At 46.8% G+C, this 16399-nt stretch overlaps 1 protein-coding gene across 7 annotated transcripts in view; it reads right to left on the reverse strand.

Annotated features, from left to right (window-relative positions):
- LOC107374197 (TBC1 domain family member 14) overlaps window positions 1-16399 on the reverse strand; it is a 66472-nt gene that overhangs the window by 42764 nt on the left and 7309 nt on the right. For 5 of the 7 annotated variants that reach the window (XM_054747295.2, XM_054747294.2, XM_070544309.1 and 2 more), the window contains one exon: window positions 8036-8159. In XM_054747295.2, coding sequence (XP_054603270.1) covers window positions 8036-8159 — 124 coding nt within the window. Of the gene's footprint in view, window positions 1-973; window positions 3605-8035; window positions 8160-13379; window positions 13812-16399 lie in introns of those variants that run through there. The other 2 variants (XM_054747297.2, XM_054747298.2) reach the window with 2 other exon arrangements.

Consider the following 16399-nt stretch of genomic DNA (forward strand, 5'->3'; position numbering starts at 1 on the left):
AAGTTATGACCCCTGCACTTTTTACCATCCAAAAACAATATTACACTATATTAAATTGACACTGGTTGAGCTCTAGGACCAAGTGGAAAACAACCGTTTGTGTTGAAGCCTGTTTCCCATCAGAACATACTGTAAAGAATATATAATATATAGAATAGCATTGAAAAGGCTAACATTAGGCCCATTGAGGGCTTAATAAAGTTCAGACGGTAGTTTAAGACACCAGCTAACTCAGCTCAGTCTGATCGTTCAGACGCAAAAACAGCAACACTGATATAAAAGCAGAACATAAAACAATAATCTGACTAAATGTTTTAGTTGTTTGTCATCATTTAGAGCTAATTTAGTTTTTCGCTGTTGTCCTTTCAGCTCCACTCTGGAACTAAAAGACAGGAACATAAAATAATAAACTACTCAGCTCTTAAACAACAATTATAATAAAACTATAAAACCTGAAGAAGCCCACTGACCAACAGCTGCACCACTACAGCTAGTCAACCCTGCATAACCTGCAGCTTTCGTCTAAACGAGCGTCACTAAAGAGGAAGCAGAGCAGGTGATTCAGCACTTAGACGAGCGACGTCTCCCTTTAAAGGCATCAGCGCTAACAGGAGCAGGAAATCCCTGAAAGGCTTCAAAAAGCCGAAATAGAAAAAAGGAAGATGGCACTGACACGGCACACGTGTCTCTGCTGGATTAGGCTGCAGGACCAGAGACCACAGCAGAGACCGCTCGTGTCCTGGCTGGACATTAGTCCATCACCATCCGGTGACCTGGACATGCCTGATCCCCTGGAGACGGATGTTCTGGTCATCATCAACCTCCTGCCCACACAAAGAGAAGCTGGAAGGGGCTATTGTGTGAAACCCGAGCCATCATCGTCCTCAACATGCTCTTAGCTACCGATGTCCTCTGATTCTACCGGACAAGGAGAGAGACAGAGGCTCTCTATGAAACGCCGCCGCTCACTCACCATGAACGCTGCAGTTCCTTTCAGACGTACGGTCTTCTGGTGGGGATTCAATAAAAAAACCTTAGCGTAGCATCACGGCAGCTCCACGGCTCGCCCCTGGTAACGGGACACCCAGGAGTTGTATAAGGAGGAAAGAGGGACAGGCAGGCTGCCGACGGAGGGACACACCCCGCATAGCAAAGGATGTAGCAGCAGCAGCAGCGAGATAGCCCTTCTCCTCCTCCTCCTTCTCCTCCTCCCTCTGTGTCTCTGAGCCGTGATGCTACACTGATCTGCATCAGATCTAAGTGCTGCTCTGTGTGTGTGTGTGTGTGTGTGTGTGTGTGTGTGTGTGTGTGTGTGCGTGCGCGTGTGCGTGTATGTGTGTGTGTCACCAAGATGAAAGGCTCCATGCTCTGCCCTGGCAGGCCCTCTAATCAAACTCAGAGCAACAGATCAGGTTCCACTCCCCTCAGCTATAGTCTCTTCTGATCCAGCCATGGTGATTGGGACATTTCAGAAATGGTTTAATTATTTAGAGTTCCCTGAAGTTCTCGTTACTCCAGAGAAACATGCAATCACATCCAAAACTTCAACAGCTTTAATTCTAATGACACGACTAACGGATGCACTAATTAAGGCCTAGTCCACACGTAGCCGGGTTTTTAAAAATGAATATCCGCCCCTCCAAAAACTTGCATCCACTCCACCTCGTTTTAAAATAAAACTCTGTCCACACGTACCCGGATAAATACGTTGTTAAGGACATGCCAGACCTGTAGGCGGCAGTACTTCCCCCGTTCTTAACCTCGTCCTTCGCCTGTGCTCTTCCGCAAGGAGCAGTAATTCCTCTTGCAAAAACAAACAAGCAGAAAGCGCTTGGACAATTGATAAAGCGAGCGCAGCTCTGAGGGCATCCATGCTGTCGGCCAGTGTAAACACAGGTCGCACACGTGATGTCAGCATTTTTTTGTCGCGGAAAGTGACGTTGCGGACCTTAAAACTCCAGGGGTTCAGCATCTTGCTCAAAGACACAGCTTTTAGTAGTAGAGCCTGGGATCGAACTACCAAACATCCAGTTGGTGAACCAGTTATTTGGCAGATCCTCTAACTGATCATTTTCTCGCCTTGCATCTAACAGCTCAAGATGGGCTATAATGGTTTTGCCTGTGTGTGTTTGTTCATTTGTTAGCTAAATATTTAATTACCTGCTGGCTGGATCTTATAAAACCACCACAAGAGGCAGGTCAGATGGAAGTTTGCATCATTCATCGTCTAAATCAAGGGCTTGTTTGTGGACCGGACCAAATATTTGAATGATAACTTAGAGCCAGCTCTATGTAACTATTTTTCAGCATATGATGATTTACATCTCTGGAGACTTCACTGATTTCATAAATTCAGTATTAAAAGTCTGATTGCAGTTCTTCAGTCAGAGCAAGACGAGGGAAACTTTACACAGCTTTGGTCGACAAAGAAAAGGAGAAGCAGAACATTAACAAAGGTGAATCAATCATTCACCACACAGATGGAGCAGTAACTCCACCTTTAAACAGCAGCAGCTGCAGCAGAATAGATGCTAGTAATCTAAGCTGCGTTACCGAGTCCTCGGGTCAGGTGTAGGGTTACAACCTGAACACACGCGTGTACCAGAGTGTATGTTTGCTTTAAACCCACCCGAGTAGGCAGCCGACCAGAAACCATTTCACAACAGTGAGAAGATTTGAAGGCACGATGAGTGAGCTTTGCACCGAGGCTCCAAACACAAAAACACGAAAGAGCTCCCTCCCTGAACAAGAACAGGTTTAACTACAGCACCCAGGAAGCTGCCAAAGGTCTCAGCTGCTTTTTCACTGGTGCACAGCTCGCTTAACGACTCGTGCCTCATACTAAATACCACAAAAACCGTCTTTGTGCTTCTCAAAACGCTCCATAGATATGAAGCAATCAAACATGTTTTAAATGGAGTACAGCTTGATTTAGTGCCAGAGTTTAAATATCTCGGAGTCATCTTAAACCCAACATTGTCCTTCAAGAGTCACGTAAAGAAACCCTAACCCAAATTCAATAATCGAAGTTTCAGCCATATTCACAGTAATTTAAATATGAATGCTGCAAAAATGTACTTTCACACCATGATTATCTCTCATTTAGACTAAATGGTAAATAACCTGTATTTGATATAGCGCCTTCTAGAGTCCTGGAACCCCCCAAGGCGCTTTACAACACACTCATTCATTCACCCATTCACACACACATTCACACACTGGTGGGGATGAGCTACGATGTAGCCACAGCTGCCCTGGGGCGCACTGACAGAGGCGAGGCTGCCGAGCACTGGCGCCACCGGTCCCTCCGACCACCACCAGCAGGCAAGGTGGGTTAAGTGTCTTGCCCAAGAGCACAACGACAGCGACAGACTGAGCGGGGCTCGAACCTGCAACCTTCTGATTACGGGGTGAGCACTTAACTCCTGTGCCACCGACTTCTCTACTCTAACACACCTAATCCTGAATCATCTGTGCAGCAGCTCCACCACTGCGGTAACAAAGCTTCTGCTCAGAGCTCTGGGCGCCTGGACACAAACTTTACGTTCATATTTATTCTTTTATTATTAGTTGAGGGATCGGTGTTAGTGTGATGTTTCAGACCCCCCCCCCCCCCCCCCCAAAGCGAGGGCACACCATCTTTACATTTTTACATCTATTTTTACGTGCTATGCTTCCAAAACACGTCACACTCCACAGTTTAGACCACGCTAGACAGGAAGTCGAGCACAAAAGCAGCGTAAAACACATCTAGAAACTTTCAAAGTAAAAGTCACATGCAGGTAAATGCATGTGACTTCCTGTCACTGACATCTTTTGATACATGCAGCAGTCTTTCTGCTTGCTTGTTATTGTGCGTGGACTTCTGAAACCCTGCATGGTGTTGCAGTTCTCCCGTGATTTTGTGACGTCACGGGGTCAGCTGTGTGGAACGCTTTACTCCCGTTTCACGTCACAATTTCTCCTGGTTGGGAATGAACTCGCAGGTAAAACGCTGTTATTACGCTACACAACCGCTTTCACGGCTGGTGGAAAGGCGGGGTTACAGCCACATCCGGTCCACCATAGTTGTTTTTATAAGACACACGAAACTGTCCCTCATTCTCCACCACCTCTTCAGGTGATCACCCCCTCCAAACCCACGTTTTCCATCATTTCCATCCACGAATAAAACATTGCTTTAAACTCTTTAAACTCTTTCAGTCCCGAGTGAATAAAAGTTTCATAGCTTTGGAGTTTTCCCACAATGCCTGCTTCAGTCTGTTCCAGGTCTGCCACAAGATATCTTTTTATTTTTGAGGAGGCAATAGCGGTGCTGTTGACGATTTAAAGGAAGCAGAGTCCTGACCAATCACAGGCTTGTGGTCTCCATCACTTTCGAAGGATAGTTAAAAGTTGGGCATGTCTCAGCTTCTGTGAGCCTGTCGGAGAGCCCTTTAACTGCTGCTTAATGAGGTTGTGTGTCTCCGTACTGACGCAGGCTTTAGGCCTGACAACTCAGCTTCTGGATCGTAGAATGTTTTTTTTTTTTTCAAAAGCGTCGCACATAAACCAGCCACATTAGGGCTGCACGATATTGGGAAAACCTGCGATATTCGATAATGATTAATATTGCGAAGACGATTTTACTTACGATAAATAAAAACTTAACTCGGGAACAAAACTGATAAAAACAAAGAAATAAAGATATTATAAAAATAAGAAAAGCTAAAGATGTGAGGAAAGGGAAAAAGAAAATGAACAAGAAAAAGCAATCAGCGGATCCCCGGAAAAGAAGAATCAGCAAAAAGAGCAGAGCAAAGCTGACTCAGGTGTTTGCTAACCCATCCATCCATCCATTTTCATCCGCTTATCCGGAGTCGGGTCGCGGGGGCAGTAGCCTAACGCGAGAGGCCCAGACTTCCCTCTCCCCAGCCACTTGGGCCAGCTCCTCCGGGGGAATCCCAAGGCGTTCCCTGGCCAGCTGAGAGACATAGTCCCTTCTCTGACCAGATGCCCGAGCCACCTCAACGGGCTCCTCTCAATGTGGAGGAGCAGCGGGTCTACTCTGAGCCCCTCCCGGATAACCAAGCTTCTCACCCTATCTCGACGGGAGAGCCCAGCCACCTTCGGAGAAAACTCATTTCGGCCGCTTGTATCCGCAATCTCGTTCTTTCGGTCACTACCCAAAGCTCACGACCATAGGTGAGGGTAGGAACGTAGATCGGCCGGTAAATCGAGAGCTTCGCCTTCTGACTCAGCTCTCTCTTCACCACGACAGACCTGTACAACGCCCGCATCACTGCAGACGCAGCACCAATCCACCTATCGATCCCACGCTCCAGTTTTCCCTCACTCGTGAACAAGACCCCGAGATACTTAAACTCCTCCACTTGGGGCAGGACCTCATCCCTGACCCGGAGAAGTCATTCTACCCTTTTCCGACTCAAGACCATGGTCTCAGATTTAGAGGAGCTGATTCTCATCCCAGCTGCTTCACACTCGGCTGCGAACCGCTCCAGCGAAAGCTGAAGATCACGTTCTGATGAAGCCAACAGGACCACATCATCTGCAAAAAGCAGAGACCTGATCCTCAGGCCACCAAAACGGATGCCCTCCACACCTTGGCTGCACCTAGAAATCCTGTCCATAAAGGTTGTGAACAGAATCGGTGACAAAGGGCAGCCTTGGTGGAGTCCAACTCTCACTGGGAACGAGCCCGACTTACTGCCGGCAATGCGGACCGAGCTCTGATAAGGGCTGTTAGGTCCCTGTATGACTGGTGTCAGAGGGCCTGGTACCCCATACTCCTGGAGTAGCCCCCACAGGGCCCCCCAAGGGATGCGGTCAAACACCTTCTCCAAATCAACAAAACATATGTAGACTGGTTGGGCAAATTCCCACGCACTCTCCAGGATCCCCCTACGGGTATGGAGCTGGTCCAGTGTTCCACGGCCAGGACGAAAACCACATTGCTCCTCCTGAATCTGAGGTTCAACAATCCGACGGACCCTCCTCTCCAGAACCCCTGAACAGACCTTACCAGGAAGGCTCAGGAGTGTGACCCCCCTGTAGTTGGAACACACCCTGCGGCCCCCCTTTATAAATAAGGGGGCCACCACCCTGGTCTGCCAGTCCAGTGGGACTGCCCCCGATGTCCACGCGATATTGCAGAGCCACGTCAGCCAACACAGCCCCACAACATTCAGAGCCTTAAGGAACTCCTGGCGGATCTCATCCACCCCTGGAGCCTTGTCACAGAGGAGCTTTTTAACCACCTCAGTGACCTCAGCACCAGAGATTGAGAGGCCAACCCAAAGTCCCCAGACTGTGCTTCCTCACTGGAAGAGGTGTCGGTGGGATTGAGGAGGTCTTCGAAGTGTAACAAAGTGGGGGCTCGTCCGGGATTTCTTAACAGACAGACCGTGAAGGAATGCAAAAATCCCCTGGTGGTGGTGTTTTAATGGTGTTTTATTTGTTTCAAGGTTTTAAACAGATGGCTTCGTGGATGACTGGCGGGTGCTTCTGGAGGCCCAGCTCCCACTGGAGGATCCACTGCTGGATGGGCTCTCAGAAGCTTCGAGCCTGATCCAGCCAAAGGAGAGGAGGATAAAAGACGTGGATCCAGAGATGACCCCCACAGGCAGGCTCAGGTGTTGCACCTAGCAGGTTAGCATTGGTGGTTTACTCCACCATCTCGGGAGCACCCCAGGAAGGGCAGGGGCTAAACCCCCTCCCTTTGCTGATCAGAATGTGCAACAGCACATGTGCTTAATATGCCCGCCTGCGAAGTGCATGAAGAGTAGGGAGTAGATAGCCTGTTTATTGTTTTGTCGGGGGTCTCTCTTGTTTTTATGTGATCCTAGCTGTTAAAGAAAAAGTTTTAAAAGTTACTATTGTGTCCTGTACTAACTTTTATCCTTTTTCTTTTGTTTATGTGTGGGGGTGTCACGGCTGCCAGCCTGAAGAGGGAAAAAGCAGCCAGGATCACCCAGCTCTGGTGATTGACTGGACACCGCCCCTCCTCCTCCTCTCTTCCAGGCTGCTGAGGAGCACAGCTGAACTGAATCCTCCTGATGAGCCACACCTGGGATAAAAAGGCTGTGCCTTCAGCAGCCGGGAGGCAGCAGTGCCGGGGTTCTGCTGTTCTCCAAGTCTCGTTTGGTTTAACCCCGTTGTTGTGATGAGTTTTAACTTATAGTTTTAACTCGGAGTGATCCACATGGATCTTTTGTGCATGGCACCTAGTGTTGACTGTGTTTTAAGGTTAACTCGGATTTATTTTTTTAGACTTTTATCAACGTCGTTGTGTTTTTTAAAACACCTTCAGTTTAGGTAAAACTTAATAAAGTTAACCAGGTGTTTTATATAGTTGATAATTTGTCTTTTAACTGTTAACCTTATAGTGAATTTTTCGTTTTGCATTATTTTAATAATGCTCGCCGTCTGTTTGCTCTTGTTTTTAGAACCTTTTATCACAATTAAACCCATTTTAAACACCACTGTCGTACTCCTTATGTTACCCCCTCCTTCACATTTTAACATCTCCTGTCGGGGACGTAACAGTGTGTGTGAGTGCGTGCGTGTGCTTGTGTGTGTGATTGTTCATTTTCAGCTCTCTAATCTGTTTAGATACACAAAAACGATCACAATGTTTCATTTAGAAACATTTCTTTTTTCGTTGCATTTACCAGCCTGCCTAGTCTGCTTTGGTTCGACTTCCTGCCAGAGTTGACGCGGCTCATGAAAATAACAGAGCACGCGGCGAAACGATCGCTGCACGGCGTGAGCTTCAAATGCGCTTCGCAGCTGATACCGTAGGTTAACAAGGGCACCGGATAGAAGCGCTCCTCGTTCCACGGCGCTTCGTCGCGCGTCCGTGTCTGATGTGATCCGGGCGTAATGCTTTAAACTGTAAAAGACGATTAAACTGAAATTCCTTCTGCTGAGAGTCAAAACAAGACCACGAGGACACATTTCTTCTGAATCACTGCCCACACTCCCAGTGATACCCTGAGCTATCATGGAGACACTTAACAGTGAAAGCATCTTCTACCTTCTGTATTCTCCTGGGATCCTTGACGAGGCCTTCCCTCAGGGGGACTTTTCCAAAAAGCTTCCAGCCAGGATCCCTGGGATCTGCGGGCTGACTGTCCTTCACCCTCCTAGCAAACAGGCTCCTGTAGGAAGGGACGACGACAGGAGAATAAACAACATGAACAAAGGTTGATATAATCAGTAACATTACAACAGTAAACATGACCTAATATTGTGTTTGTTGTAGGCACATTCATAACTTCAGTAACCCTCCAAGGCCTCTGCACCTGCACACAGGTCATCTGGTGCACTAGCAGAGAGCTCCAGTCGTCTCAGGTCTGAAGGGTTTCTTCTCCAGATGTTTCAGCTCTTTCTACAGATGTTCAACAAGATCTGGACCAGGGCTCGTGTCAGCCCACTTCAGGACAGCTTAAGCCAAATTTCCACCTCCCGGTCAGGCCCGGTGCGGTGCGGAGCGGAGCGTATTATTGTGGTCCGGCATGTTCCGGTATGGACCTGTAATTTTCAGGCAAGCGTTTCTATCGCAGCTCGAGTCCTCATGTCGGCAGGCGGGGTTAAACAAGCTGTCATGTGCGATTATACGAATAAGTTGTATTCAGTATTTTTGTGCTGCAGTCACTGGTCTGCAGAGCTGGACCAAAACCAAACTCTAACCACCGATCCCACCTGCGACTCCAGAGTGCAGCCGCTGAGTCCAGACCTGCCTTGCTGCCTTGGTTTGAGGCTTTAAACAGCCTCCAGCATGTGGCAGCACCTGTGTGTTTCCTACATTTCCAATCCAAAAGTTAAACGAAAGAAATAATCCACTACAGCCGTTTCTGTCCTTAACGTTCCTCTACTGGGCTTTAATTACTTCAACTCGGCCCGACACCGTTCCGATGTCCGTTCGGATCATTCGACTGCCGTCCGCTGGAAGAAAAAACCCTTACGAATCCGCCTAGCTTCTCCCGTGCGTGGACTCTCACGATGACGTGAGGAGTGTATGGAGCTCTGAAGATCACCAACACTTGCTGCTGCTTGCTCGCATTTTTTTCATCTTCATGTACAACTAAAGAAAATACAAACAATGGAACTCCGTTGGTTTTGCTTGCTGAAAGCAGTGATGCATTTCTTTCTCCCAATCAGTGGACTGCGTTTTGCTCTGCCCTAACCACACCGCCACCATACCGGGGTCCAGTGACTGGTGCGGTCTGGGTAGATCGATTGTCTGGACTGGTTTTACAACCGTGACAGAAAACTTAGCGAAGCAATCCTTCCCGTTCCATGCCAGTGTCGTCTATGGAAATGGGATATGAATGTTTTCTTGTGATCCATTTTTGTATTTTTTTATAGCGGTGTGTTTTTGTCCATTGTCCATTTGGGACTACCCTCGACATTAATGCAACTTTTTCCAACAGCTCCACTCAGCGTGACTCGAGTCGACTCGGTCTGACTGGACAGAATTTCCACCAGTAACGAGTCAGTGTTGATCACAAACTTGTCAGTAACCTGCTTGGAGGTGTAACTAACACGCACACACACACACGCACACACACACACACACACACACACACCTTATGAATCTAAACACAAACATAATGTGACTAATGGTGACAGCTGAGGTGTTTCATCTTGACAAGCTGAAGACAACGCACTCAGAACTTTGAGTCTCATGAAGCAACTATAGATAAGTCGGTACTTCACACGCAGCACATCTAAACTCAGGGTCACGGTCCACTCCACCCCAGCTCTGAACGTTCTCTGATTGCTTTCCTGACACTGAAGAGCACAAAGACAATGGCAGCAGCTGGAGGCGTTTTCTGATTCTTTTAGTGACTAAATGGGTCGATGAAGAAGGTGGAAGACAGCATCCGTGACTAGCTCTTGGTATAGAACAGGCGTGGGGAACCCTGGTCCTCGAGGGCCGGTACCCTGCACGTCTTTGCTCCAACACTTCTGATTTATGTTTATTGTTTATGTTTATTCATTTAGCAGATGCTTTTTATCCAAAGCGACTTACAATACCTACCTACCTATAGAGCATGTTGTGATCTGTGGGGGAAACCGGAGTACCCGGAGGAAACCCACGCATGCATGGGGAGAACACGCAACTCCACGCAGAAAGGCCGCAGCCGAGCAGAGTTTTGAACCTGCAACCTTCGTGCTGCGTGGCAACAGTGCTAACCACTGCGCCACCATGCAGCCCATGATTTAGTGGTTGATTCGCCCGTTCAGCTCATCAGGCTCTGCAGAAGCCTGTTAATCACCTGCTGATTTAAATCAGGTGTGTTGAAGCAGGTTAAAACTACAATAAGCTGGAGAGCGGCCCTCGGTGGACCAGGGTTCCCCACCCCGGTACAGAAATACAGCTGAAAATATTTGTTCGACTATGCCATGAATTACTGAAGCCTGGAATTTTATAAAACAATGAAATATCAACAATTAGTCAACATAATCGATTAGGTCTACAACAAAAGATTATGAACATTTTCTTTGGCTTGTTGTCCACATGTTGATCAAACAAACAGCCATCGTTTGCACATTTAACACACACCAATGTACTAATAACATGCTAACTTTGCACAAGCATTATGAAAACTCACTAATCCCAATTTTAAGAAGAATTAATATTGTAGAAAGCACCTCTTAAGATGAAAATCAAGAGGCGTTTCACAAAAAAAGTTTAAATAAATTATTTTAGGATAGTGTAATAAAAAGGGGTGAAAATAGAGGAAAAGGAATAAAAATTATTTTAAAATGTGAAGAAAACAGAATGAGAAAAAGAATAATGTAACAGAATTGGTAGAAACAGCATGAAGAGAAGGTAGCGAAGAACCAGCACAAGGTCACACCAAAACCAGCTTGAACAGGTGAGTCTTCAGCTGCTTTTTAAAGGAGACCACTGAGTCCACTGATCTCAGGCTCAGGGGGAGAGAGGTCCAGAGTCTGGGGGCCACAGCAGCAGATATCTGTCACCTTTGACCTTTAGCCTGGTGCTGCACAACCAGTAGGCTTTGATCACTGGACCTCAGGGACCTGCTGGGGGTGTAGGGACTAAGAAGATCACCAATGTAAGATGGTGCTTGTCCATGTAAGGCCCTATAGACCAGAACCAGGATCTTGAAATGAACCCTGAAGTTGACTGGCAGCCAGTGAAGCTGGAGGAGAAGCGGGGTGATGTGGGTGTGTTTGGAGGACTTGGTCAGAAGCCGAGCACAGGCGTTCTGAACCACCTGTAGACGGTTCAGGGAGGTTCTGCTCAGACACGTGAAAAGAGAGTTACAGTAGTCTAAGCGTGAGGAGATGAAGGTGTGGAGAACTGTCTCAAGTTCAGAGCGGGACAGAATGGGACTCAGCTTAGCAACGTTCCTGAGATGGAAGAAGGAAGAGCCAACAAGAGAACTGACATGAGAATCCAGGGTGAGAGCTGGGTCAAAGGTCACGCCAAGATTCCTGACAGAAGGTTTGGTGTGAGAAGCAAGCTGACCAAGAGAGTCTCTGACTTTGGGAACCAGCTTGTCTGGGGCACAGATGAGGATCTCATCTTCATTCAGCTGAAGAAAGCTCCCACCATCCAGGTTTTGATAGAGTCTAAGCAGGTGTGTAACAGCTGCAGCTTAGACATCTCATGGGGCTTAAAGGAGATGTACAGTTGGATGTCATCTGTATAATGATGGTAGGAGATTCCTTTGAAGGAGCTCAGGATGTGCTGAAGAGGAAGCAGATAGAGGAGGAAGAGCAGAGGCCCCAGCACAGAACCTTGTGGGACACCATGGGTAAGAGAGGTGGTGGAGGACCTGAACTTGGAGACGGCCACAGAAAAGGAGCACTCAGAGAGATAAGAGGAGAACCACTCCAGAGCAGATCCTGATAGGCCTACCTAGTCTCTCAGCCTCTCCAGTAGCAGGTGATGGTCAACAGTGTCAAAGGCTGCAGTCAGGTTCAGCAGGACCAGAACAGAACAGTCCCCTGCATCACTGTGAGTCAGAAGGTCATTAGAGACCCCAAAAAGAGCAGTTTCTGTAGAATGAGCTCTACGAAAACCTGACTGGAAGCTATCATAGATGTTATGTTCATCAAGAGCAGCTGTGAGTTGTTTAGCCACAACCTTTTCCAAGATCTTGGAGATGAACGGAAGTTTACTTCAATAATGCTCCATTTTCTATTGGTAGGAAATACACAAGTACACCAGTAGGTGAGCACAAAGACTTATCAATGTATTTGTACAAGTACAAGTACACAGACGCAGATATCAGTGTTGGGGCATCCCTCGTCCTTATATATCTCTATGATTCTCCAAAGGGCTGAAGTTTCCAACACAGATGAATGTCAGCAAGTGCCCTTTAAGATCTGACAGATGAAAGACAGAAGGTGCTTTGTTTATTCTTTGTAACTAGCCTGAAGAGATGGCCTAATACCACCGTCCTCTCAGTCCTCATCTAAACACCACAGGATATAAAAACATACAAACACCTTCTTATGTAGATCCACAAACACACACCAAGTCACGAGGAGACTGGTACGGTCACATTTCTCACATGAGGACTGAGGAAGCTGTTCGAATACGGGAAGATCTGCTGCCGTCAGATCCATCACATTCCATCCTCTGAGGAGAAACATCAGCACTGAGCACCAGGAACACAAGTGAAATCTTATCAGACAGGAAATAACGACGTAGTACAGTACGACACAGCCCTAGCTCTGTGTATCCAGCGGTGCTATTCTTAGATGTAAAGTGAACTCGCAGCAGGGAGCGGTGAACTCGAGTAACCCTCTAAACCACCCTGATAACAGGGAAGCAGGTCCAAGGCCAAAGTACGTCCTCCTTCAGTAAAGCAAGGCCTGACTTTTAGTCCTGAGTGACATGACTGACTTTTCTCTGCAGCTGAACACAACTTACCTTCTGCTTTGGTTTGTGAGTCAGACACACACAAAGCTCTAACTCAATTTGCATTCAGCCTGAGCCAAATGCACCGCGGCTATGAAGTCCAACGGGACACATCTGCACGTCCAGCCTAGTTTGTTACGTCCCTCAAGACAATCAGCACTTTACAAAACTGCTGTTGGATCCAGATATCAGACTGGAACATGTCCCAGAGGCACAGGTGATCGAGATGGCAATCAGGACCATCGGTACGGAAATGCCAGACAAGATCCAACAAGAGCACGGAGGAAGGTGGGGAACAACGTTTTTCCCACGTCAGACACCGGCGAGGCGGATGAATCACTGCTGCAGGCGGCCTTCTCCAACATTTTACCTATATACAGCTACTCCTTACGCTGCTGATAACCTTGTTTGGACTAGGTTCTTGTCAATCTTTAGACAACTAAAAACATCAGTGTGTCCGCATCAATTATCCTACCGGTCAATGTACAGAAGAAGAGATGGAGCTGCCATCCTGCTGAGACAAAACTGAACAACAAGATATCTGGAAGCCGAGAATCCAGAAAAAGTGTAGAAAGTCTGAAGTCAGAGCTCTCCCTCAGAAAACGCTCCGTCCCCGGGTGTCCATGGTCCTACTGAGCCGCTCTGCTCGTGCTCAGAGGGAACGGATTCCTCCCGAGCGTCCCGCCTCTTTAACAAGGAGCTCCACTTCACACACGGGAGGGGAGGGCCAGCCCGGAGGCCAGGCAGAGTCAGCAACGTGTCTTTGAGACGGGAGAAAAGATAAAGAGTGAAAAGGAAGGAGAGACCAAAAGAATGAACTTAAGTAAAAGAGTGAGTGTGAAAGGCAGACGACCATTTAGATCAGGGTGTCCAACTCAAATTCACACTGGGCCTGATGGGTAAAAACGGACATTAACTTTATTCATGTCCTGACTGTTTATAACATCTGGTGTTTTAAATGAAGCTTCATCCATTCATTCTACTGATGAATAACAGGCCCTACAGGAAGGAGGTTTGGGGAGGTTTGACCATGCCCTGGTACCGGTCCTGGACGGTCCTCTTATCAGTAAAACTCCCTTGAGAAAGTCCAGACTGCTTTGTTGATGTAGAAAAGCACCTGGTGTGTCTTTTATGGCCTCCTGCCTGAGAGTCTAAAATGTGTGTGTGTAATCTTGTGTGTGTGTGCTTACCCAACAGGGCCAAAATGAAAAACTGGGACGGAGTCGCGGGCCAAACTCAATAGTTTATGTGCAGATTTTCCTTTATCTACAGACTTGAACGGTTGAACCTTTTCATTTGGAAACAAACACTGAATGTGGAACAACCACATTACACACGAGCAAGTCCGTTTTAATTAAAGCACATCAGCGGTATTCATTACTTATGTCTCCGTATTTTAAAATATTTTATTCCTTAAAATCTGCAAATATTCAGCATTTCTTCTTATTTTTTATCTTTTGAATCTTTTAAGTGTTTCTATGTTGTTTTCTTGTTTATTATTTATTGTTTACTCTCCTTTGTTGCTCCTGTAATGAATGCTATTGCTGCTGTGACACCAAGATGTCCCCACTGAGGAACAATAAAGGGATTTTCTATTATATTTCTATTCTATTCTTCTACCTGTAATCTGTCCTGTAGGTGAAATCTTTTTTTACAGGCCAACAGCATAAATAAACGATAGTAATTCTCTTAAATGAAAATGCAATATCTCACCTATTAACTTTCATGCTTTGGAGCAGAAAAGGTTAATAAAAGCAAAATAATTAAATCCCAGTTTTCTCCACTCAGGTTTCCTGTGAGGCTCACCTGTTCCAGCCGGACCTGCACCTGTGGGGTCGGGCTCTGAGCTGAGGAAGGAGTTCATCAGTGAGAAACAGTTGCTCACACAGGTGTGTGCTGCTGGACATGGAGAGCATCTGGACCACGCAGTTGTGTCGGGGAGGGGATAAAAGCCGCAGCAGCCACAGAGTCATGTGACTTGAGCGTGTCGCTAAACGGGAGTTAAATCATCTCGGTCAGGAAGGTCGGTGTGCTTTCTATGTCAGCAGCAAACATCACTGAGCTGTTAAAATCCATTTCTGGGCTTCAAAGTCGGCTAGTTGCTGAGTAAACGTGGTGCTGAGTAAGAGGAGGGTTCTCAGTTTGTCCGAGGCAGAGGAGGCAACGCTGGCGACGCTGATGCTAGCAGCATGGAAGCTAATGACAGTAAAGATAGCGGTATTTCTCCTTGAAGCATCAACATGTTCCATCTTTGTTGGAACACCTTCCTTCTGCATCGATCTTTCTCTTCCTGGACATTTTGGGATGATGTGTGGAGTTATTTTCACTTGTTGCATTAATTAAACACGGAAGTGGATACGCTGCGACCTAGTGGCGAGTCACTGCACTGGGAACAACCCTTCGATCCCAAAACACAACATATTCATGTTCTACTTACACACTACGACTCGGCCATGTTTCATTATCCTGAAAACTACAGCTCCACACTCCTCCCACTCAGAAAGGAGACGGTCCCCGTTTCACGCTCTACTGGTCTAAGAGTTTCACACCGTCGGGGTTTGCCCTCACCGTTCTTCTGCTTTAAAACACACCAGAACCAAGTGGAACATTCTCCTGCAGATTTCAAAATAAAAGTTTTTCTGATACAAGAGCCAACTGCCGTAGTTGGACCACCAGAGGAGCACTCTCTCTCATTTTAAGGTGGACCCTGACTGAATGTCTACAACAAACTAGACATCTGCTTGTTTAGAGTTTACTTTGGCAACTGGACTTTTGGCCTAAAACATGTTTAAAAGTCAAAGGTCCTACAGGAACCTACTCATCGCTAAATTCATAACCAACGAACTCGTTTGTTCTGAAACTCAACGACATGATTTAAAAGTGTCCAAACGAGGAAGCCACTTAACTAAATATCCTTTAACTAGATCCTGGGTCACTAAAATTAGCCAAATATTTGACCAAAGTTTGCCGACAGTTAAGAGGATTATCCTCTAAATACTTGATTTTAATTTCTAAACTATCTGTTCATAATTGCAGCAACAGGTTTATTGAAACTTTTCTTCCGTCCAACATAAAATAAGGAAAGTGTTTTACTCCACGTGACCGTGGGGGTGGCCACAGCAGAAAGTGGAATGTGGCGAAGCAGTGAGAGGACACGGAGGTCGGCCTGATGGTGTTTCCATAACGGCATCATGTGATCAAAGTCACATGCGAGTTTAAACGCCTAACAAACAAGAGGAGAAAAGCACTGAAGCTACAAAATAACGGCACGTCTGAAACCATCACAGCAGAACCCGACCTTGTGTTTTACCCCTCGTGTCTTTATTATGTAAACCTTTCTTACGGAGACCAAGACCCTGTCAGGTAGATCAATGGGCTCGAGAACAAGGGGAATAAAGGTTTGGAAACACTCAGAGCTAGCCAACTGCTGCCTCACTGCTCTGGTTTTATGAGGGCGCCTACAGATCCAGTTCCCTGGCTAAGATGGTGACACGC

Source organism: Nothobranchius furzeri, chromosome 14 (assembly GCF_043380555.1).
Source record: "Nothobranchius furzeri strain GRZ-AD chromosome 14, NfurGRZ-RIMD1, whole genome shotgun sequence".
In the NCBI taxonomy this organism is placed as follows: Eukaryota; Metazoa; Chordata; class Actinopteri; order Cyprinodontiformes; family Nothobranchiidae; genus Nothobranchius; species Nothobranchius furzeri.